Source organism: Saccopteryx bilineata, chromosome 1, assembly GCF_036850765.1.
Source record: "Saccopteryx bilineata isolate mSacBil1 chromosome 1, mSacBil1_pri_phased_curated, whole genome shotgun sequence".
Lineage (NCBI taxonomy): Eukaryota > Metazoa > Chordata > Mammalia > Chiroptera > Emballonuridae > Saccopteryx > Saccopteryx bilineata.
In genome coordinates this window covers 241,854,614-241,878,418 of record NC_089490.1, presented here as the reverse complement: position 1 = coordinate 241,878,418, position 23,805 = coordinate 241,854,614, and the positions used below count along the sequence as shown (strand labels likewise).

Here is a 23,805-nt window from a genome sequence, read left to right as displayed (position 1 = left end):
CTTTTAAAGTGTTGATTTTCAGTTAGGAGCTATTTCTACCACATAGAAAAGTTTCAAAAAGTAACTAGACACCTGTGTCTAGAACTGTCTAGCCTTAGCAGGTATTTATTTTGCCATATTTACTTCAGATATTTTAAAGGCTATGTTGTAGTTAGAACTAAAGCCCCATCTTTCCAATTTCCCCCATCCCTGCCTCCCTAGGGGGAGCCACTAGCCTGGCATTGTTATATATACTTTTCACATTCCTGTGTCATCTAGTCCTTCATATGAAAGTGTAATATTATTCTGTGTTTTTAAAAAGTTGCATCAATAATACTATGTTCTTTAGATTATATGCCCGTTCTTTAGAAATCTGCTTTTCTTTATTAGTGGTTTTGAAGCTTATCTATGTTGGTATATATTAGTTCATTTTAACCATTGTATAGTATTCCATTGTTTGGGTAATTAGGTTTCCAGTTTTTCCACTAGATAAAAAATGCTGCAATTAGAAGTACAAATCAGTTTTCCATGAGCATTGAATGCCTCCCTGATTCCCCACATTCTCACCAGCACTTGGTAGACTTTCCTATTTTTGCCAATGTGATGAGACTGAAAAGGTATCTTTTAATTTTGGGATATTTGCATTAAACACTGAAGAATAAGGAAGAATTTATGTGTGAAAGGAAGAGAAAAGTGCTAGCAAGATAGTGGGAAAGTTCCTCTCTTTGCAAATGGAAAGAACTCAAACATTTTTTACTGCAATTCACTGTCAAAAGTTTTACATCGTGACTTAGTACATGTACTCACATTTGAAATAAAAGTTAACATGAAACAATTTAGTCTTGTTACATGTAGTATAGTTTATTTTCTCTTCAATAATAATGCTGGTTGTGATCATTAGATTGATATAGCAACCAATGTAAGGGCAGTTTGAAAATCATTGCCCAGTAGTAAGTAATCTGAAGCTAAACAGGTAAGCTGGACCTTATAAAGGTGTGAAGTGTCCTGTGAAGGAATTGATTTCCACTTTTTAGCAGCAGAATACAACAACCCTATATTTCTAGCTATGTAAAGTGTTCACTCTTGAAACAGGCTCATTGGAGGTAATTATTGTGGCAACTAATCTGCTACAAAAGCATGATATTGAGCTTGTTAGTTTGAAAAGTCTGTTAAGTATCCAGAGAAAGATGTCAAATACACTGCTGGGTACATTTATTTGGAGCCCTCAAGTTAGGCCAGGGTTAGAGAAAGCAATTGGGAGTCATCAGCATCAGCATACAGATCTATTTTAAAGAAAGCCTTGAACTAGAGAGGCTCCAGGGAGAGAGGAGAGAAGAAAAGCATTGTGATCCACATTCATTGAGAGGTAGTTAGTACAGTCAGTTAATCCACAGTTGGGTAATGAGAGTAACAATTTGAATGTTAATGCCATGTTTATTCATATTAAGAAACTCAACTCTTAGACTTGTTTTTCAAACCTGGTTCATGTTGATTTGTTGATTAAAGTAAATGAAAGTTTCTCTGATTATTACCTTTGTCACTGCTTTAAAAAATATTCTTGTCATTGGTGTGCTCTGTCTAAATATGAGACTTATGTCTAGGCACTAAGCTGTTGTACAGGTTCTCTGATCTAGTATATCTTTGTGAGTTAATGTCTTCTGTGTATTAGTTTTCAAATAGCCAAGTAGGTCCTCAGTTTTTCTTTTGAGGAGCATACATTGCCTTTTATTGTAGAGTAAGGCTAAAACTATTTTATAATTCTTACCTCAGTACTTAGAAACAAAAGATTGGGAATGTAGGTGTTAAAATATAACTAATACAAATTTTCCTGGGGTAATAAGATTATATTTAATTAAAATTTTCTTTATATATGCATCTTCCATGTTGTATTATTTTATAGCTTTTTTAAAAAATAAAATACATATTATTAAAAATTCTATCTAAAAATTGGTTTTAATTTATAATCAATAAGTAATGATTTAAAACAAAATATATTTAAGGTTGCATTTTGGACAGGTACTTAAAAACTGATTTTGTATCATAAAGAGGCAAGGTATAAGGGAATTTGGAGAAGAAAATAACATGATTTTAATTCTAGCTTTTATTCTAATAGAAAAATCTACTTGATTAAATGGATGGTCATTGAGGTTATTTCAAAACTTCTCTGCTAACATTTTACTTTATGGGTTATTTAGAAGACATACTTTAAAAGGAGAGGATTAGTGGTGAGATAGTAACTTTATAAAATGTCATGTCACTAGACTGGGAAAGACACTTCTTGAAAGATAATACATCTTTATATCTAAAAGTTATGTATTTTGGCAGCTAGTCAGCCCTTTGTTTGAATTGAATGGGGCAAATACACTTAGAGTTCATTAATCTAAGCACTAGAGAGCTGCAAATCCAAGTGGAACAAAAGTCACTGCATTCTAAAATACTAGTTTATCTTTGATCTTCAGGTAGCCATATGTGATATGTTAAAAATTCATTTAAAATATAAAGAAAACACTTAAGCTGTAAAACATGCAAATTATGAGATCCTGTTGACTGCATGATTCAGGAAACTTAATGGTATATTTGGTATTAAAACCAAACTGATTGTCCAAAATCAAACTTTCTAGTTCAGTTTAAGCTTAAATTTCACAAGTAGTCACTAAAATGTGCCTTCAATAAAATCCTCATTCTGTTTATTATATGGAGGACTTTTAAAAGAAATATGTTATAATATGTACTATATGTCATGTTATAAGACAAAATTTCTTTTATTTTGATGTAGCTTGCATTGAAAGGCTCTAGCTACACTGGACTGCTTGAACGACATCATATTCACACCAAAAATGTAGAGCATATTCTAGAGAGTTTACGGTAAGTTGGTGTGATTTGATTTTGGGTGGGCTTTTGTATGCAAGACTTCCAATTTTTTCCTAAGTGGCTGTTTATCATTAGATTTTTAGTAAAGATTGCCATTATAAAATCACTTTCAGAAAATTATATTGTGGTTAATGGACCTGATATAGTGCTTTTAAGGAAATTTTACAGATTCAGTTATTATTTGATCTAACAGAGAAGTGCCTTTTCAACAAAGGGTTAAATCTGTACACAGCAGGGTTCAACTGTATGTGTAATGTTTTATTTCTAAAACAGAATCCTGGATTATATGGGTGTTCATTCTAACATTCTTTGAATGTTTAGAAATTATCATTATAGAAACTTCAGTTAATTTGGAGCTTAATGTAGTGAGTGAATACATTTATGTGTATAACACCATCAGTGTGAAAACATGCAAATTAGAAAGTATTTTTATTTAGTTTTAAAACTTATTGATTGCTTTTAGAGAGGGAAGCATTCATTTGTTGTTCCATTTAGTTGTGTTCACTTATTGGTCACTTCCTGTGTGTGCCCTGACTGGGGATTGAACCTGCAACCTTGGTGTTTCGGAATGATGCTCTAACCGACTTAGCTAACTGGCCAGGGCCTAGAAAGTATTTTGGTCACTGTTTTCCTGTCTGGCACGCAATGAATATTTGTTTGGATTTAAAATAATGGCTATTCAGTTTTCTAATTTAAAGAATGATCTTCTGGGTCATTTTTGTATTAATGAATTTTAACATCAGAAGCAGAGAAAATGAAGTGAAATTCTAATCAGTATAGTCATTTGTCAGGAGCTATAAAAGATGGTTTAAAGAGATTTGGGATAGTCATTCACTTTCAGTTTATTCATATGCTTTCTGACTTATAGTTAATTGGCTGTTGCAATTAAAAGAAAATGAAGCTAACCTTATGAAACTAAAAATAAATTTATTTATAAAACACAGTTGTTTATTTTACATCTCCATTATAATAATCTGCTTCTTAGAAATATACTCCTGGATGTTATTAGTAGAATTTTTGTATAACCTTTATTTTTTTATTTTAGGAATGAGGGAATTGAGGTTCGTCTAGTAAAGAGAAGAGAATATGATGAAGAAACCGTCCGATGGGCAGATGCCGTCATAGCTGCAGGAGGTAATAGTTTTACAGAGTTAAAGATGTGGTAGTATGGAAATGCTCGTTAACACTCCTCTTCCACATACCCTGTGGTCTAGCTGTAATGAGCCTTCAGAATCCTATCATAAGACAAAGTTTTAGATTTTTAGGATCAGGTTTAAAAAGATGTGTTTTATGTAACATTTCACTTTTTCAGTGAATGAGGTTACTGTGAGGTTCCATGAATATAATTCTGTGTGTCTATTCAAGGTGTGCATTTTAAATATGATTCAAAGGATTAGTTGTAACTGTGCTTTGGTTTAGTTATGCCAGTCTTTAAAAAAAAGTTGAAGTTAAGAGTTTAATGAGATGAGAAAATCCATCCCTCTTTGGCCCTGATATACATACACTTACTTTTTTCTGAGCTTTATTATTAAGTTAGTGAACGTTCTTTCTTCAAGCTTTAAATTGACAGTAGTTTTGGAGAGAAAAATCTGAAATTGGACACTTTGTTGGACATACTCTCATTAAAATAACTTATGGATTTGTACTGATGGTATAAGTCAGGGATAGTCAACCTTTTTATACCTACCACCCACCTTTGTATCTCTGTTAGTAGTAAAATTTTCTAACCGCCCACAGGTTCCACAGTAATGGTGATTTATAAAGTAGGAAAGTAACTTTACTTTATAAAATTTATAAAGCAGAGTTACAGCAAGTTAAAGCATATAATAATAATTACTTGGCCCTGGCCGGTTGGCTCAGCGGTAGAGCGTCGGCCTGGCGTGCGGGGGACCCAGGTTCAATTCCCAGCCAGGGCACATAGGAGAAGCGCCCATCTGCTTCTCCACCCCCCTCCTTCCTCTCTGTCTCTCTCTTCCCCTCCTGCAGCGAGGCTCCATTGGAGCAAAGATGGCCCAGGCGCTGGGGATGGCTCCTTGGCCTCTGCCCCAGGTGCTAGAGTGGCTCTGGTTGAGGCAAAGTGACGTCCCAGAGGGGCAGAGCATCGCCCCCTGGTTGGCAGAGCGTCGCCCTGGTGGGCGTGCAGGGTGGATCCCGGTCGGGCGCATGTGGAAGTTTGTCTGACTGTCTCTTCCCGTTTCCAGCTTCAGAAAAATACAAAAAAAAAAAAAAAAATTACTTACCAAGTACTTTATGTCGGATTTTCACTAAGTTTGGCAGAATAAATCTTTATAAAAACAACTTACTATAGTTAAATCTTTTTATTTATACTAAATAAAAAAGCCAAACAAACAAAACATGTTTTTTTGGCTACCGCCCACCATGAAAGCTGGAATGCCCACTAGTAGCGTTAGGATTAGAGCCAGTTCCCAACTTGGGGATGCTACTGGCATCTAATGGGCAGAGGTCAGGGATACTGCTAACCATGCTGTGATGCACAGGACAGCCTAAAATTATCTGGTACACAGTGTCAGTCTTGTCACTGTTGAGAAACCCAAGATTAGAGTGGGAGGGGTACTGGACAGGAATAGTGGGAAGGGAGGAGGTGGAGCGGCCTGTGGCAGTCAGCAGGAGGTAGTGGGGGGGTGAGTGTTAGAAGTACAAGTGTTTCAGTGATGCTAAAAACCAGTTTTGTAACAAGTTTGGTTATGTCTTCTGTGCTTTAGGTGATGGCACAATGCTTCTGGCAGCTAGTAAAGTGTTGGACAGACTTAAACCAGTTATTGGAGTAAACACTGATCCAGAACGGTAAGGAAAAACAGGATTTGTTTGTTTGGCTTTTTTATTTAGTATAATACAAACAAACATTATGCTTTGCTTTGTATAGTATCTGTTTATGGTGAATCTTAACCTCTGGAAGCTTTCTTAACTGTCTGTACTCTAGTCATTACTGGGCTCTGTTCTACAAGGTGTCGACTGTGGTATGTGATGTTTCAGTGGAAGCATCATGGCTCCTAGCTGTCAAGGCTAAATGAACATAAGAACATTTTAGTGGTGGAATATAGACATAGAGAATTGATCTCTACTTCTAATAGATTTCTCATCTATGCAGTTGTTTTTAAGCATGTAGCTTTGGTTTTTAGCTCAGGCATGAGAAATATATATTTAACTGGCATTGATATGGGGCAAAACAAGTCCTCACATCTCACTTCCCAGATAGTTTGGGAGTAGTGTCTGTGACAGAATAGACCTGACCCTTCGCCTCAGTGACTGTTAGTGACCTTTAGTATCGCTAAAGAGGGAAGAATTAATGATGATCCATCTCTGTCCTTTCTTATGGCTCGCATCTACACTCCTGGTTGTGCCTCCGCTGACACCCTGGTGACTTCATTGACTCTATGAACAGACCGATCCTATTACCATTTTTTCCTTCTTTCCTCAGTTTCATTGACATTTACCCTCGTTCTGCTCAGTTGCCCATGGCCATGACCATACTTGGCCTTTATGATCATCTGGAATTTCCCCATATCTCAAATCTTAATTCCACTCTGGCCACAGCCTCCTACTTTAACAGCAGTTTTATTCCCTGCTAATTCACTTTTCCTTTGACATTGACCGAGTTGACCCATCCATTTTCTTCACTTAATTCTCCCTTACTCACTTTCTTGACAAGTTTCTTAAATATATTGTATTTTATCCTTCTGCTTAATCCTAGGTCAGTTTGTCATCTTTTCTATTCCTACATCAGCACTGCTGACACCATCCGGGGGGAAAATCGTAGGCACTTGGGCTTGGTGGCCCAAACTTCCTTTCCATTTGTGGTTTCTAGCATTTAGAACTGGACTCTCAGAGAGTTGCTCAAGAGTTTCCTGCTGGGCTCAGGTCACCTCTCTTCCCCATTCTCTCAGGAGTGGCAGCTCCAGCAGGAGTGGCTCTTCAACTTCGTGCCCTCCTTGTGCTCCTTGTTCTTCTTCCTTCAACACACCTCATCTCGGAACAGAAACGGAAGTCACAGGAGTAGAACTTCTTCAGCTTTTCTCATGCTTAAGAAAAATCTTGTTCTGTCATTTGTTCCTTTTTTCACTCTCTCCCCTCACCCATGCTTTCCTTTTAGGCTTAAAGCTCAAGACTCCCATCTTTCAAGAAATTTTAATAAATCCTTTACCTGTGTCACTCTTTTGGTTATTTCTCTTTCCTCCCCTTTCCCCTGAAGATTGGCATCTCTTTTTCTCACTTCACAGTTATTTTCTGAACCTTTGCGATCTTCTCCAGATTTGCCCCAGCCAGTTCATGGACTGTGCCTTTGCCTTGGAAACTGGTGAGATCGTGGTTACTGAGCCACTGGACGTTTTAGTTCCTGAATTGCTTTATTTCTGGGAAGTTGGTGGTGCTCACTGCTCCCTTTGATGCACCTGTACTTCGGCATTTATGATGCCCCTTTCCTTCTACCTCTCTGGCTATTTCTTGGTCACTTTCTCTTTTGGAGGATATTATTGTTTGGTCACTGCTTACCTACTGGTGTTTTCACATACTGTCATCTGGGCTCTCCTTTTCCCTTCACTTTCTATACAGTCTCTTGAATAATTGATTAATAGCCGTGGTTTTAACTTAGATCCTAGTGACTCCTAAATCTTTATGTCCAACATGAGTTATGTCTCCGTTCTTACTCTTACTTAGAGGCTCTTCCTGCTGCAGCCAGAGTGATCATGTTAGGAAAGTTCGATACTGCTGTGTGACTTCTCTGCTCAGAATCTTCCTCTGATTCTCCATGGAGCTCAGAGTAAAATCTCATTCTTTACTATGACTGGGGTGACCAACTCATCTTGTTTTGTCAGGGACTTTCCCAGTTTTGCACTAAAGGTCCTATGTCCCAGGAAAATTGTCAGTCCCAGGCAAACTGGAACAGTTGGTCACTTTATCTGGAACATATAAGACTATCTTACCAGGCCCCTGACTACTCTGTGTCCTGTTATTTTTTGCGTTCCTCCTGCTATTTCAGTCATACTGTCCTCTACTTGAATGTATGCAGGGGCATTACCAGTGCAACATGTCTGCAAGTGGACCTGTCTCCTTTCCCCTTCCCCGCCACACTTGACGGAAGAGTCATAGCCTGTGCGGAAGCTATGATTACCGAGCCTCGCCTTCCTCATCAGGTTGCAGGGGGTCTAGTCTGCGTTCTGGGGATCCCGTGTCTGACTCCCATCTCCTGCTGTCCTCACTGCTGTCCCTGCTGAACACAGTCAGGCCCTCACGGTTTGTTGTCATTGCAGTAGCTTCTGGTCCCGCCCAGCCCCACCGTCCTTACATTTTGCAGTTGGGCTCCTTCCGAGGTGTGGGTCTGATTGTGTCCACTCCTGAAGTAGAATCTTTAGCAAAATTTCTTAGCATAATCCATGATCCTTCACCATCTACTTTTCTGGTTTCAGCTGTCCTCATGTGCCCACAGGCACACAAGTCCTTCAGCTTAAAAAGTAGTGCTGAAGCCCCTCTAGGAACAGCCTACAGTCCTTCCTAAAGGCTGCTCTTTCCTTTTTAACTGTTCTTTTACTCCGCTTTATTGAGGTGTAATTGATATATAGAACTTTGTGCATTCACAGTACAGCATATTGACTTGACTTACAGATACTGTGAAATGATTAACATAATGAGTTCAGTTAACAGCCATCATCTCATAGATACAGAAAAAAATAAGAGCTTTTTTTCCCTTGTGGTAGAAACTCTCAGGATTTACACTCTTAATAATTTTCAAATATACCAAATAGTGTTAACTGTAGTCATCATGATGTCCATTACATCTCTAGTACTTAGGACTGGGAGTTTGTACTTTGGACCACCTTCATCTGATTCTCCCAGCCTGCTCCCTGTTCTTAAGTGCAAATGCAATGTACAAGCATATGCGAACACCATGGGTGGAGGCTCACATGTGGAGGCTTTTGCTGGGGAGGAGCTTTGTTGGCATTTAAGATGGCAGGTCTTGAGAGAGTAAAGAGTTCTCCACAAGGCCATGTTCTTTTCATGCCTAGAGAGCCCTTCTGCCACTTCCTCATTTGAGTAGTTCTTATTCATTCCGATTGGTGCCCCTCCTGGGCTCTGACCACCAGTCCCTGTACAGAGAGCACTTCTTCCTTCAGATCATTTTCTGCTTGATTCTTTCTTCCATTTGACTAAGTTCCCTGAGTATAGGGCTTTGTGTTTTAACTTCGCTATTACTATTACAGTATTATATATAGTCAGTAGGTAATAAGCATTTGAAATGAGTGATGAATTAAATGATCTTAGGGAACAGGGCAATATTCCCTGAGCATAAGTAATTGACATCATTGGTTCAGTAATTTTTTTTGATTGCCTTCATTGTTGATGAGTATGTATTTTTAGAACTTCTTAATGGCATGTTTTATATCATTAAAGAGATTCTAGATATTTTATATAGTTTATTAAAATATATTTTCCTTTAAAAAGGTGACTTAATACTCATAAACTTTTGGGAATTTGAAACTGAGTAGATGGCGTTGCCTCTATACTTTTTACCTAGAGTTATAAGTTTTAGAAGTCCTTTGGTTTCTCTTCTTGCATTCAGGCAGAAATGGATTGAGCCTCCTAGCGTGTTCAACAATTCAGGCTGCCGACTTCTTTTTCATAAGCACTGTAGTCCCTCACAATCCTTAACTAAGCCCAGAATGTTCAACTTAACTTTCTTCTCTGTATTAGGTATCAAATGCCACATAACAAATTGCTCCAGAACTCAAAAGCTTGAAACAGTAGTAACGACTGATTATCTCTCATGGTTTCTGTGTGTCCAGAATTCAGGAGCAGCTTAGCTGGGTGGGTTTGGCTTAGGATCTCTCATGAGTTTATAGTCATATGTCAGCTTGGGCTTCAGGCATCTGAAGGCTTGACTTGGGCTGGTGGATCTACTTCTAAGATGGTTCATTTACATGGGCTTATCTAAATTTAATATGTAAATTCTGTGTGTCACTTCTGTATTCTGCATTCATTCTACTGAGCCTGGTAAATATGACATTTAATGCTTAATAATCAGAATGAGATAGAGGGCATGTGGTTGTCAGCCTCCAAGGCAGCAGCTTCCTAGTATTTATACCTTTCTGTGGTTCACTACGCCCTTCTATTTTCAGTCAGGACTGGCCTATGTGACCAATAGAGTATGGGATGTCTGTGTGCAGATTCGAAGACTAGGTTGAAAACGGTATTGCTGCTTCTATTGCAGCCTCTCGGATTGTTCATTCTGTGGTAAGTTAGCACCATGATGTGAGATACCTGAGCAGCCCCATGGAAAGGCTCACTGGGGAGGAATTAAGGCCTCTTGCCAACGGCCAGCCCCAGTTTGCCAGCCATGTGAGTGAGCCCCATGGATAGTGAATCCTCCAGGCCAAGTCAAGCTTTCAGATGCTTGTAGCCCTAGCTGATACTTCTCTAGAGGGCTTTAGACCTGCACTTGACCTCAGCAGGTAGTGTTCTAGCAAATGACTGTTGATACCTTTTATATACTTAATACTATGTAAAGTATTAGAATGAACATAAAGTTCTTAACCGCAGTATTGACCCTCTTAAAGAAATTGACTAGTGACAACTTTGTGAAAACCACTTTTCTGCTCTTCACACTTACAAATTTACCTATAGTTATTACCAAGAGTTTGTTTTGCCAAGTGTACTCAACCTTTCCTTCAGATTGATGATAATTGAGCTTCCTAGACACCTTTCCTCATGTTAGGTGCCACATTTTGTCATCTTCTTATAGCAACGTATGGGCAATCTTAACACTGTAATTTGCAATAAAAAAAATTGTCTTCTTGGCCCTGGCGGGTTGGCTCAATGGTAGTGCGTCCGCCTGGCGTGCAGGAGTCCGGGGTTTGATTCCTGGCCAGGGCACACAGGAGAAGTGCCCATCTGCTTCTCCACCCCTTCCCCTCTCCTTCCTCTCTGTCTCTCTCTTCCCCTCCTGCAGCCAAGGCTCCATTGGAGCAAAGTTGGCCTAGGATGGCTCCATGGCCTCTGCCTTAGGCGCTAGAATGGCTCTGGTTGCGACAGAGCAATGCACCAGATGGGCAGAGCATCACCCCCTGGTGGGCATGCCGGGTGGATCCTGGTCAGGCACATGCGGGAGTCTGTCTGACTGCCTTCCTGTTTCTAACTTCAGAAAAATAAATAAATAAATAAATAAATAAATAAATAAATAAATAAAATTAAAAAATTGTCTTCTACATCATGCTGTTAATTCCTTGAAGGAGTTCATCCAGCAATGTTTTTTGAGTAAATGAAACATAACATTGAATTAAACTTTGAGTTTTCTTTTAGTGACTTGGAATATTTTAAATGACATTTAAAAGGGATTTATAGGTCAAAACACTGACATAAATGGTTTGATCCCTCAGAATAACCTTTTGAGATTGGTGGTTTATTTTATTTTTTATTTTTTGTGTGATAGAATCAGAGAGAGTCAGAGAGAGGGACAGATAGGGACAGACAGACAGAAAGGGAGAGAGATGAGAAGCATCAGTTCTTTGTTGCAGCTCCTTAGTTGTTCACTGATTGCTTTCTCATATGTGCCTTGACTGGGCTGGGGGGTGCTACGGCAGACCAAGTGACCCCTTGCTCGAGCCAGCGACCTTGGGCTCAAGCTGGTGAGCTTTGCTCAAACCAGATGAGCCCACACTCAAGCTGGTGATCTCGGGGTCTTGAACCTGGGTCCTCTGCATCCCAGTCCAACACTCTATCCTCTGCACCACCGCCTGGTCAGGCTAGAGATTGGTGGTTTTATAGCATGGAGATGAAGAAGCTGATGCTAAAGTGACTTACCCCAAATGAATATAGTTAAATAATTTAAAGGTAAGATGCAAACACCACTGTACTGTGAGATAATTTTGTGGACTGGTCAATCAGTGGCAAATTTGCTGCTATTTTCAGATTCACTGTAATGTGGAAACTAAGCGATGTTGTGTATTATGGCAGTAATGTCTATTTGGTCTTTTTTTGTTCTTGTTGAAAATACAGACAATTTTGTGGCAAAAAAATGAAGTATAGAGTATAATTTTTTTTAAATTTTATATCTGATTTTCAAATTAAGTATTTTTTTCTTTTCTTCCCTTAATACCGCCCCAAATTCCTTTTAAAATAAAGGTCTGAGGGTCATTTATGTCTTCCTGTTCGATATACACATTCCTTCCCAGAAGCCTTGCATAAGTTCTATCGTGGTGAGTTCAGGTAAGAATTTCTTATTGTTATAAACATATATCTTAATAAATGTGCGCCATTAAAATGCTGTTAAACAGAATTTGCTAATATTTAGATTAGTCCATAGTATAACAATCACCATGAAAAGTAATACCTTAGCAGCTGAGTCACAGACTCATCTAAGTTACCTTCTTCCAGTCCAGTCAGAACTGTGGAGAGAAACCCTGAGAAATGCCACCTGACCCTCAATGTAATTTCAAGTAGAGATTTTCCCTTAAGTGAGATAGAGGCCCTGTCTCTGTTTTCCTAACCTTGTTACATTTTCTTAGCAGTTTGGTAGAACTGAGTTAAAACTGTTGGCTAAAATTGAGTGCTCAAATTTGCTAAGATTTTATATTTTTTATCGTCATCTTCTCCTGCCCAGAATGACTGAAGGTTAGATTTACTCCAACCTTGCTGAGTTCTTGGTATCTATCTCTCTCTTACATATTGTTTCTTAAGCAGTGGGGTTGGGTTTTTCCATGAGGAAGGAGAAGAGATGGAGTAGGCCAATTTATAGAGAGAGCTGAGAGGTACTACTATTATGAGATTTTAGTTTGGGAAAGCTTATTCTCTGGGTGGTTGAGTGATTGTAATAAATCTTTTTGACTTCTGGAATCATTAATAATGATTCTAGTTTCTAGTAATTTCAGAAGTTTGGCACCTCTACAAATGGCTGTAGTTACCAAGTAGGAATATACTTTTATGTATTTATCTGCCAGAATCTATCCAGTTGGCTTTCTGATACATCACTTTTTGCTTTTGAAATCCATTAAACCTGATTCATTTTTTCTCTACTTGTACCAAAAATGCCATTTTTGTTTTAGGTGAAGTATTTTCATCTAATCCATTTACCTTAACACACTATTATTTTCATATCAGAATGCTTTTATTTTTTTTTGTATATCTTAACTTTTTTAAAAAAAATTTTTGTGTGTGTTTTTTTTGGGTTTTTTTGTTGTTGTTTTATATCTTATACTTTTTTTTTTCTTTTTTTTCTGAAGCTGGAAACAGGGAGAGACAGTCAGACAGACTCCCGCAAGCGCCCGACCGGGATCCACCCGGCACGCCCACCATGGGGCGACACTCTGCCCACCAGGGGGCAATGCTCTGCCCATCCTGGGCGTCGCCATGTTGCGACCAGAGCCACTCTAGCGCCTGAGGCAGAGGCCACAGAGCCATCCCCAGCGCCCGGGCCATCTTTGCTCCAATGGAGCCTTGGCTGCTGGAGGGGAAGAGAGAGACAGAGAGGAAAGCGCGGCGGAGGGGTGGAGTGGAGAAGCAAATGGGCGCTTCTCCTGTGTGCCCTGGCCGGGAATCGAACCCCGGTCCTCCGCACGCTAGGCCGACGCGCTACCGCTGAGCCAACCGGCCAGGGCCTATATCTTATACTTTTTGATGAGCAAAACACAATTGTATCTAGCTCAGTATGTCGGCTTTGATTGGATACTTGCTAATTAATTTTATTTTAATTCAAGTTATTTGAGAGATTTTGTGCACATACATTAGATAGTTCCATTTAATTGAATAGAGAAGTAACTTCTAAGTTTGACGTTAAGCAGGAACCTGTGAATTTTAGGTGTTTCTAGTATAATTTGTTCCTGGAATAGCTAGGTTTTTTTTTAATGAATTTTTAATTTGATGAGATTATAATGTTTAATTTTTAGTTTTATTTCTTCTGTTTTTACTCCCTTCTCTAAGGTGGTTGTCAAGGCAGCGGATCAGGCTGTACCTCGAAGGGACTGGCATCAACCCTGTTCCTGTGGACCTTCACGAACAGCAATTAAGTTTGAAGCAGCATAGTAGAGCCTTCAATATTGAAAGAGTTCATGATGCAAGTAGGTGGATTGGGAATTAGATATGTTTGGGGCAGTTTGTAACTTACAGTTCTTTTGATCTGGTGCTTGCCCAGTGAGAGATTCTTGGGTGTAGTGAATCTGCTATTGGTGACATTCAGAAGATGGCATTTCCAGTTGGAGACTTGTAAAAGAAACCATTTGTGGGTGACAGTCACAGGTTTGATCCAGAAAGCAGTGGGAATCCTTTGGAGGATTTTATGGGATGGAGCGATGTTTAATTGCCAAGGAAGATTGCTGAAGCTATGCATGCAGCCTTATAGAGTGAAAAAAGAACAGGTGACACTTTTTAGGAGTCATGAAAGGAGACGTGGCAGTGTTTCTGCAATGCGGCTGCTACTAAAACCCTCTTGAGGTTTTCTTCTTAAAAAGAAAAATAGATCTGATCTCTAACATAACTGATGTGATTTCCATGTGAGCTGTTTATGTAATTTGCTGCTTAAATCCAAAATGGCTCTCCTTGGAGGTACCTGATCATTTCCACCTCTGAAGCTTCCAGAGTAAAACCAAGTTAAGTGTGACAAGAGTCTTATGAGATGGGTAATATATTTTATTACTTTGGAGAAATTGTTTTCAAAAAGAATTAAGGTTTATTTTGGAGAGACAGAGGCTTCATTACAGCTATATTAGATGACTTTGAGATTTATATTAAGAATACTTTGAGATAATTTATATGTTAATAAATAATATGATTATTTTAATGTTTTATAAAATTTACATCATGGCATTGCTAAAGTTGAAGTGCTATGTGGGGTTTTTTCCTTCCCCATACCTGCAGGGTCCGAGGCTTCGGGGCCACAGCTCTTGCCGGTGAGGGCGCTGAACGAAGTCTTCATTGGGGAGAGCCTCTCATCCAGGTACATTGAAGCCTGTGATCTTGAGTTTGGAATTTAAATGTTTTACTATTTTTTTTAGATATTTATTGAATTTCTACAACCTAAGATTTGTGAATAATTAACACTGTACAAGTAACAGAAATGAATTATTTAATGAATTATTTCTGAAACCTTCATACATGTTGATACATAATCAAGAGGATAAAAAGTTCTATGACCCAAAAAGTTTGTGAAATCCTAGGCTAGACAAAGTTACTCTGGTTTCTCTACTGCAGTATTTTCCAGAACCTTTAATCTGTGTTATAGGTGCATTTATATGTATCATATGCATGTTTAAGAGAATGATATACTTACTAGGCATACATTTGCAATTGATACAAAACTTTTATAGATAAGTTATTTAAAAACTTACCTAATTATCTTAATGTCCTGTAAAGCTGATTTGTTTGTTTGCTTATTTTTATTCAGGATCCAGTTAAAGACCGTGCATTGCATTTGGTTATTGTGGTCCTTTAGAATTAACTAAGAACAGGTCTTTAGTCCCACCCCTTTTCTGTCATTCATGAGATTAATAGTTTGAATGGTCTAAGCCAGTTGGTTTGCAGAATATCCCTTACTTTAGATTTGTGTGATTTTTTTTTCTCTGCATAAGATTTAGACTAAATATTTTTGGCAGGAATACTACATAAGTGATCATTGCACCCTTCTCATAGCAACATCATAAGGCAAGCACATTGACAGCTGAAGATTTGTAACCAATAATTATTAGCAAAAAATTAAGATAGTCAAGTTCTTCATTAAGAGCATATAGTATGTTTTATAATGGATGAAATTTGTTTTGTTGGTGTTGAATATAACTTAGGCTTAAATTGTCAGTAGAATTTTTTTTTTTTGCAAAACTTTTTTGTGTTAGTTACCAGAAATGACTGCTATAAAATAGAGTTCATTTAACTCTTGGTGGTCCCTTAGAACGTGCCTTCTCCTTTCTGTGTCTGTAAGTAAATTCAGGGCTGAAGGTTAGAGATGAGTCTGTGTCCCACTTTCCTGTTCCCCGAGCCATGTGACCTTTTGAAGGCATTGTAGTTGATCCCCTAGTTTACTGAGGAGAGTTCCACATATTCTGAAATTCTGTATGTAAGTCATATTCTTTTAGAAGTTTAAGTATGGGGAGGAAAATTCATCTTGAAGAAAACGATATCCACATTTTAGCCAAGGGCTTCTTAGTGGTACTGAAGAAAATGGAGCCTAACTCCACAAGATGATACGAACAGTTTTTAGGGTTTTATTTTATTTTTTTGAGTAGTTGTAATTATTATTACTATTATTACTTCTTTTTTTTTGGTGACAGAGATAGAGAAAGACAGAGAGAGGAACAGATACGGACAGGCAGACAGGAAGGGACAGAGATGAGAAGCATCAGTTCTTTGTTGCAGCACCTTAGTTGTTCATTGATTGCTTTCTCATATGTGCCTTTACTGTGGAGCTACAGCAGACCGAGTGACCCCTTGCTCGAGCCAGCGACCTTGGGCTCAAGTTGGTAAGCCTTGCTCAAACCATATGAGCCAATGCTCAAGCCATTGACCTCAAGGTTTCAAGCCTGGGTCCTCCGTGTTCTAGTCCGATGCTCTATCCACTGCGCCACCTCCTGGTCAGGCTGTAATTATTTTGATTAATGTAATTTTAAGTTTATTCAATAAAAATATATTGTGCTCTGCCATGTGTAATATGGGAGCCACTAGGAATATAAAGATGAATAAGATAAAGGTAATGGTATCTTACTTTTTTGGAGGGTGGCAGTAAAATACAGTATATAACTTAAAAAATTATTAAAAGTAAATTTTTTTCTTCAAAGAAATAAAAAATATATTCTTTTTTTTTTTTTTTTTTTGTTGTTGTTTATTTTTTTACAGAGACAGAGAGTGAGTCAGAGAGAGTGATAGACAGGGACGGAGAGAGATGAGAAGCATCAATCATTAGTTTCTCCGTTGCAACACCTTAGTTGTTCATTGATTGCTTTCTCATATGTGCCTTGACCGCGGGCCTTCAGCAGACCGAGTAACACCTTGCTGGGGCCAGTGACCTTGGGTTCAAGCTGGTGGGCTTTTTGCTCAAACCAGATGAGCCCGCGCTCAAGCTGGCGACCTCAGGGTCTCAAACCTGGGTCCTCTGCATCCCAGTCTGACGCTCCATCCACTGCGCCACCGCCTGGTTAGGCAAAAAATATATTCTTTAAAGAACTTAAATTGTAAAAATGTACTTATCTTAATAGTAAGACATGCTGTCTATAAATTTTTTGTTGTTTTTTTTTTGCTGTCTGTCAACTTTGAAGCAATATGGAATGAATAATGGATTCATTTATGTGATGGAAAAGAGAAGGAAGGAAATGCAGCTAATTAGTAATATAATCTAGTTATTATTGCTAAAGACTCAAGATAGAAGAGAGCAACAACTTTAAATGAGGCTGGAGAAAGTCTATTAAAATAAATAGATGGCAAAGTTAAAAACATTGTGAGTTTATGCATTTACTCCAGGGGAGCCATTTAGGGGTTCATGCCATTCAGTTTGTATATTTTACAGGTGTAACTTCTGAGAGCTTCTGCTAGCATTGCTTTATAGTTTGTACTTACTAAAAAAATGGAATAACAGATAAAAGAAGGAAAACTGGGATAATTGATAGACTGGGTATTCTGTGAAGTCCCAGAAGGAGAGTTGAGATTGAATGCTTTTATTTTCTGTGGCAGTAGTGATTGGTCAATTTATCTCCTAAATAATACTTGATGCTGCTTCTCTTTGTGCTCTTTGATGCCTTATATCTTTACTAAGATAAGGACAGCAGTGGGTTGTCTTCCAATGCTATTGAAAGAGGGTTCACCGTTGAGGGTCTTAGAACTTCCTTTTTAAAGATTCTGTGACAAAGACTCTTAGGCAGACAGGAAGTGATGAAACTTCCTAGGTGCCTGCTGTGTGTCAGGCACTGCATCTATTGTGTATGCTCACATTTATGCTCATGGCAACCCTGTGAGAAAGGTAGTTGTATTTACCCATGAAAAAATTAAGATTGAAATTGGGAGAGTTCAAATAATTTGGCCAAGGTCATGTAATTAGTTAGCCTCAGAAGGGCCATGTGAAGCCAGTGTTCCTGATCCCAGCCCTTGTGGCAGTCTCCATCGTGCCCTGCATACTGGAGGGCATTGCTTGGACAGAGGAAGTGTAGCAATATTATTCCTGCCTTGTTTAGAATGTTCTTAGATTTAAGAACATTTTAAAAGCCCAATTTTTTCTTCTTTTCTCCTATTTGTTCTGACCTAGAATGTCTTATTCTTGGGCTGTAGCAGTGGACAGTTTAAGAAGAAGTATACCCACTCTAAAGGGACTGTGAGTTTTATTGCTGCCTTAAAAAATAATTTCCCTGAAACAAAAATTCTGAGTTGACTAATCGTGATAAACCTGCATGAGAGAATGACACTAAACTTGCTCATTGTTTTGGGCTCATCATCTCTCACCTATTACTTTTCTTTCTCTCCACCGCTGTGTCTCTGTCCCCGCTGACCTCTAACCTCTGGTTTGTATGTGATTCGGACATAATAGCAGCCACCCCAATGATCCGGCTGGCTTGTCTATATAACAGGCTCCTAATGTGACTAAAATGCCTCATTTTCTAAGATGACATAATAAAGCTATGAAATAGATTAGATGTGACTATGAAACCTTCTGTCTTTTACTTTTATGAAGAATGCTGTGTTCAGAATAAAAATCGAAAAGGAGTTCTATCATGTAAAACCTTTGCAGATTCAGAGCTTGGCAGGAGAAATTGAAAAGGTTAGAATACGAATTAAATTATCCACTGAGTGTTAGTGTTTGCAAATATGTCTGATAATTATTTTGAAAAGCTATATTTTACTAAGGGTTTATTTTAACTTTTTTATTTGCTAGAGAAAATTAACCCAGGATTAATTAGCAACACAATTGTTTTAAGATACAGTTTACAAAATAGACTTCTACATGTTTCAGGAGTTCCTGAAAGAGTTGCAGATCATTTATACTTTCATGCAGTTAAAGAATTGTGTCGTTTCTGCTGGTATCAGAAAACCCGTTGGATTTCATTTTATGAAGTACTCTAAGAAATATAAATCCTTAACGGAATTACAGTTTAGTTTTATCTCTAGTTTTGCCCACTAGAATACGGATTAAGAATTTTCTTTAAAGCTTGTTATCTTACTATCAATTCAAAAGGCACAATAAATAGTATGTAACTCAACAAAAATTTAACAGGAACTCTCGATAACTTGAAAGATTAGATTCAGATGAAAATACATCGCGGACTATCTACCAGGAAAGAAACTCAGGAAGAATGGTGTTTCCGTTTTGAATTCTGAGCTAAGGCTCTGTACGTGTTAGGTTCCATAGAAGTAGCAGTGGCAGCGCCAGGCAAAAAATTTCCCGATGCCCTGGTGTGAGATGTTAAAGTACTAAAGTCTTGATTGACAGGAGCATGTAGATCAGAGAGGGATGCAGACATGCAGGATAGTTTTTTAACTTTTTCACTTAATATTAGAGTTAGCGTCATGATGTGTGTGCCTACTAAGGTATGTTTAAGTCAGGCTGGCCTACTTAGATTTCATCAGTTCTGAAAAAAACGATGTTTGTCTTGTTTACTATGAGCCATAAATGCAGCAAATCCAGTGTTATATTCTCAATTCTTAGGGCTTCCTACTATGAGATTTCCATTGATGATGGTCCATGGGAAAAACAGAAAAGTTCAGGACTCAATTTGTGTACTGGGACAGGATCAAAGGCCTGGTGAGTCACTCGGGATGCTGCTTATTGACTTTTGGGAAATATTTTCAGTAATGGGACTTATGCGTTACCTCATATCGGCATATCTGAGGCCTCTGATGCACAAGAGGCCGCCTGGTAGTGTTATGTCGCTTGGTTCGGTTTCTGCTTCACTTGGATTGGGCCTCGGAGTCTTGCTTTGACTTCTTAGGCTACAGCAGCAGCTTAGTTGTGGTCATTATTTAGCCTACCTTATCAGATTTGTAAAAAGAATAAAATAAAATGAGAATTTTTTTGGTAGTACAAAAATTTGTTAGTAGTAGAATTTTTTTTTACAGTGCAAAATATTTAAATAACAGTAAAAAAATGGAAAGAAAGTACAATACAAAAAACATATGCTAGAGGTTTGTCCATTGGAGGCCTAACCAGAGGTCCCCTGGGCCCCCAGCATCTTGTTGACCCTATAACCTCATTCTGGGTGGTCTTCTGCATCCAGCACACAGGAGGTGCCTCCCAGACTTCGGTCTGCTGGAGCGCTCTTCTCTCCTGACTACACTCACGTTCTAAAATTGCTTTGTAGATGGAATGGGGATCCAGCTTTTCAAATTCAGTGCATTTAAAACTGCATATATTGTCTTCGGATTTTTTCCCTGTGTTCCTTGCATTGCTTGCTAGTATCAGTGTTTACGCTGAGTTCACATGCTAGAGCAGTGATGGGCAATCTTTTGAACTTGGTGTGTCAAAATTCGCCAAAAAACTGAGCATAACTCGAGTGGTGTGTCACTTCGAGAAAAAAACCATAATTTTGTGATATTTATAGTTTAAATAACAAAAATGTATAGTTGTAATATATAACTGTATTTAATAAACCAAAAACTAATTATTTAACTTACCTGCTTAGTGACTTTTTGTTCATCTGTCAGTCGGTTTCTTTTGTTGGTCTTGATATTATTTAACTTGCGTGGGATGCCGTGAACTAAGATAAGTGAGGGGGAGGGGGAATTCTTTAACTAACCTGCCTATTAGTGACTTTTTTGTTGCTGAATTTCATTTGGCTAAATGAAATTGAAGGTTGGCTAAATCTTCAATTGAAGGTTGGTATTTTGTATACTTCAAGCCCAAGCAAGCACTACTAACTTCATCTGTCAATCTGTTTCTTTTGTTGGTTTTGATATTATTTAATGCTGAGAATAAGGTCTCACAAAAGTACGTGGAGGGAAAAATTGTGAGTAAAGCCATTGCTATATTTTTCAGGGTGCTAAAAGTGTCTGGTAGTTGGTTCAAGGCACTCCAAATTTCCTGTTTGTAGTGGCACTCCTCTTGATTCTCCAAGCGGCATCTTTCCAGATTCTCAAGCTTTGACCTCAAGTTGACAAACACCTGAGCCCAGATGCTGTCTTGAAATTCTACAAGTTGCATCTTATGTAAATTAAGATGGCTGCCGCTATTTCTAATGGCGGGAAACGGCACCCATAGCGCAGGCCCTTGCCTCTCCCAGCCTCCCCCTCACTTATCTCAGTACTGATGGTCAATTAGAAATCCACGACACCCCAGAACAGTAGATTGGATGATGGTTGCTGTGGTTATGTGGTTGCTGGTAATGGCGATCACAGGGCCCTCAGAAATGCGTCTCCCGGGGCATTCTGCTGCTCCCTGCTCCACCAGCCAGAAGTGAAGTCAAAGATCCCCTAACGGCCTAACCAGAAGTCCCAGAACTAGACGCTCTGTGCTCCGAGTTCTGTTGTTTTGGCCTACAGACCTCCGGCACAGAGTGTCTACACTACAGCAAACGTTTTATCCTCGGCTACTGCACCTGGCTGTGCAGGAGCCAAGGATGAAACATCCTTCTCGGCATGTGGCCCCATACTTCTCTGGTATGCGGCCGCATGCAGCTGTGTGTCATCGAAAATGGCTACGTGTGTCAGTGCTGACACACGTGTCATAGGTTCGCCATCACGGTGCTAGAGGGTAAGTGCTTTTCTTCCAGGCCTTGCTTGAGCCTCCTTATTCGCCCCCTGCACGCCCCAGTCTCGAACCCAGTGAGTGGCACTCTGGGTCTTGGGCCCCTTTCAGTTTCTCCTGCTTGTTTTTCGGCCTGGGCCCCCATCTTCTTAGTGAATATACTCTGCCTCACCCTTTAGTCTTCAGGCTGTCATCTGTACCACTAACAGTAATATTTCTTTTAAAAAATATTATATTGACATTATTGGGGTGACATTGGTTAATAAAATTATACAGATTTCAGCTGCACAATTCATACATCGTCTGTATATTCTAAAACATAGATAAACTCTGACTACCCCTTCTGTGCTTTACACCTTTCATTGACTCCTCTCTGTGTCTAGATTACTCAGTCTGTCGTGTAAGGCCCTTTAAATATGACTGAAGGTGCCCTGGCAGCCTGCTGCGCCTTCCACCCCCCGCCCCTCCCCACACACACACTGGAGATGCTGTAGGCTGCTTGCGATTCCCAGCACAAGCCAGGCTCTTGCTGCCCTTCTTCTTTGTGCTCAGTGTAGCTTCTTTCTGCACTGAATACTTGAACACTCTCCACTTTCCAGGCCTGGCTGGAAAATCCAGTCTTCAGATGTCGCACTCTGTGGGAAAACTTCACAGGGATCTGGTTCCTCTAGCACAATTCATCCCCATGTACTTATTGGCCAGATTCAATAGTTACCAACTCACATCCATTTGTTTTCTCTGTCCCCCTATCTCCTTCCATCCCATGTTGTTATGAAGTAATTTTCAGACATCATATCACTTCATAAGGACCAAATAACTTAACATCTTAAAAAAAAAATCCTAGTCTTAATCAAATAAATAAATCTTTGGGAAAATATGAGAAGTATCATTTTAAAAGATTGGTTAATATCTTATTCTCCCTAGGGCCAGTGAGAATACATTTCTAAAATTATTTTTCTAATTATTTTAAACAATAAATTTAATCATATGATACACTATAAAGTTATTTTGTAACCATCTCATAAATTGAAACATTACAATGAACAGCTTTAATTCATCCTAACATTTCTTCTGCTCTACATGGTGTTTTACTGGTTGAAAACTTGATTGAGAATTAGAAATAGTTTTCCATAGCCTTTCCCTTTTCTTCTGTATTCCCATCCTTTAAAAATGGGCAAATGATATAATTGAGAAGAGTACTGGCCTGGAAGTTGAGAGATTTGGCCAAACCACTGACTAGCTTTGCCACCTTGTACAACTTTTCTGCAAAGTGAGGGAAATGGAACATAAGACTACTTTATCCTATGAACTTTTGTGATTCTTTTAATATTTTATTCGTTATAATGCAAACCACCAGTTATTTAGAGCCTGCTACTTTTAATATTCTGTGCTATGGGCTTTTCATTCGTTGACTGTAATCCTTATAGAAACCTGCAGGAAAGTGTATAGTAATATTGCTGTTTTGTAAAGGAAGAAATTGAGGCTTAGCCGGGACAAATAATTACGCTGGTATCTCACGAGTGTCAGACCTGGATATGAGCACAAGTGTGCTTGAGTGCTTGACCACAAAACTGATGCCCCCTCCATTGCTGACTGGTCAGTGGAGGGGGGGGCTGTCTAGAGGTCACGCAGTTGGGAGATGAGTCACTAGGTTGTATTGAAGATCGTCAAGGTTAATTTACCAATCTTAGAGAAGTGCTCATGTATGGTTAAGGCAGTAGTGTGTAATTTTGATAGTTTTAGTTTTCAGCCTTTCAGTAGTGGAAAGAACATAAAGATTAAGATCCATCATGTTGTCAAGTATCCCCCTTCCCTGCCACACCTCAGTCCCCTTCCCATTGTGGAACGTGGTTTGCTTCATACACTGGGAGATGTACTATTGAGTGGAATCATAATGTTTGTTAGTTCTTAAGACTGTCCCCAGGCCTCCTCCTCCATACCTTCTGTCCTAGCAGACTTAAAGAAGGGTTGAGGAGGTGTTAAATGAAGAAAGTTTTACAGCTGTTGAAGATGAGACTCAGTTTGTCTTTCAGTTTGGTTATCTGTAGTACAAAGGTGTGTCTGATTTCAAATGGGAACTCTTAGAATGGTGAAAGTTATAGAAAAAAAGTGGTCATGTGCTAGCTAACTGTTGCTTAGTCACACACTTTGTCTTTGATGAAGAATGTAAACCTGCCTGACCTGTGGCGGTGCAGTGGATAGAGTGTTGACCTGGAATGCTGAGGTCACTGGTTCAAAACCCGGGCTAGGCCCTGGCCGGTTGGCTCGGTGGTAGAGCGTCGGCCTGGCGTGCGGAGGTC

At 39.0% G+C, this 23,805-nt stretch overlaps 1 protein-coding gene across 3 annotated transcripts in view; it reads left to right on the top strand.

The window, feature by feature from the left end:
* NADK2 (NAD kinase 2, mitochondrial) overlaps positions 1 to 23,805 on the top strand; it is a 39,936-nt gene that overhangs the window by 5,410 nt on the left and 10,721 nt on the right. The window contains exons 2-9 of one of the 3 annotated variants that reach the window (XM_066239860.1): positions 2,756 to 2,844; positions 3,896 to 3,984; positions 5,574 to 5,655; positions 11,983 to 12,066; positions 13,777 to 13,913; positions 14,710 to 14,788; positions 18,077 to 18,142; positions 19,472 to 19,567. In XM_066239860.1, coding sequence (XP_066095957.1) covers positions 2,756 to 2,844; positions 3,896 to 3,984; positions 5,574 to 5,655; positions 11,983 to 12,066; positions 13,777 to 13,913; positions 14,710 to 14,788; positions 18,077 to 18,142; positions 19,472 to 19,567 — 722 coding nt within the window. The remainder of the gene's footprint in view (positions 1 to 2,755; positions 2,845 to 3,895; positions 3,985 to 5,573; positions 5,656 to 11,982; positions 12,067 to 13,776; positions 13,914 to 14,709; positions 14,789 to 18,076; positions 18,143 to 19,471; positions 19,568 to 23,805) is intronic. The other 2 variants (XM_066239867.1, XM_066239874.1) reach the window with 2 other exon arrangements.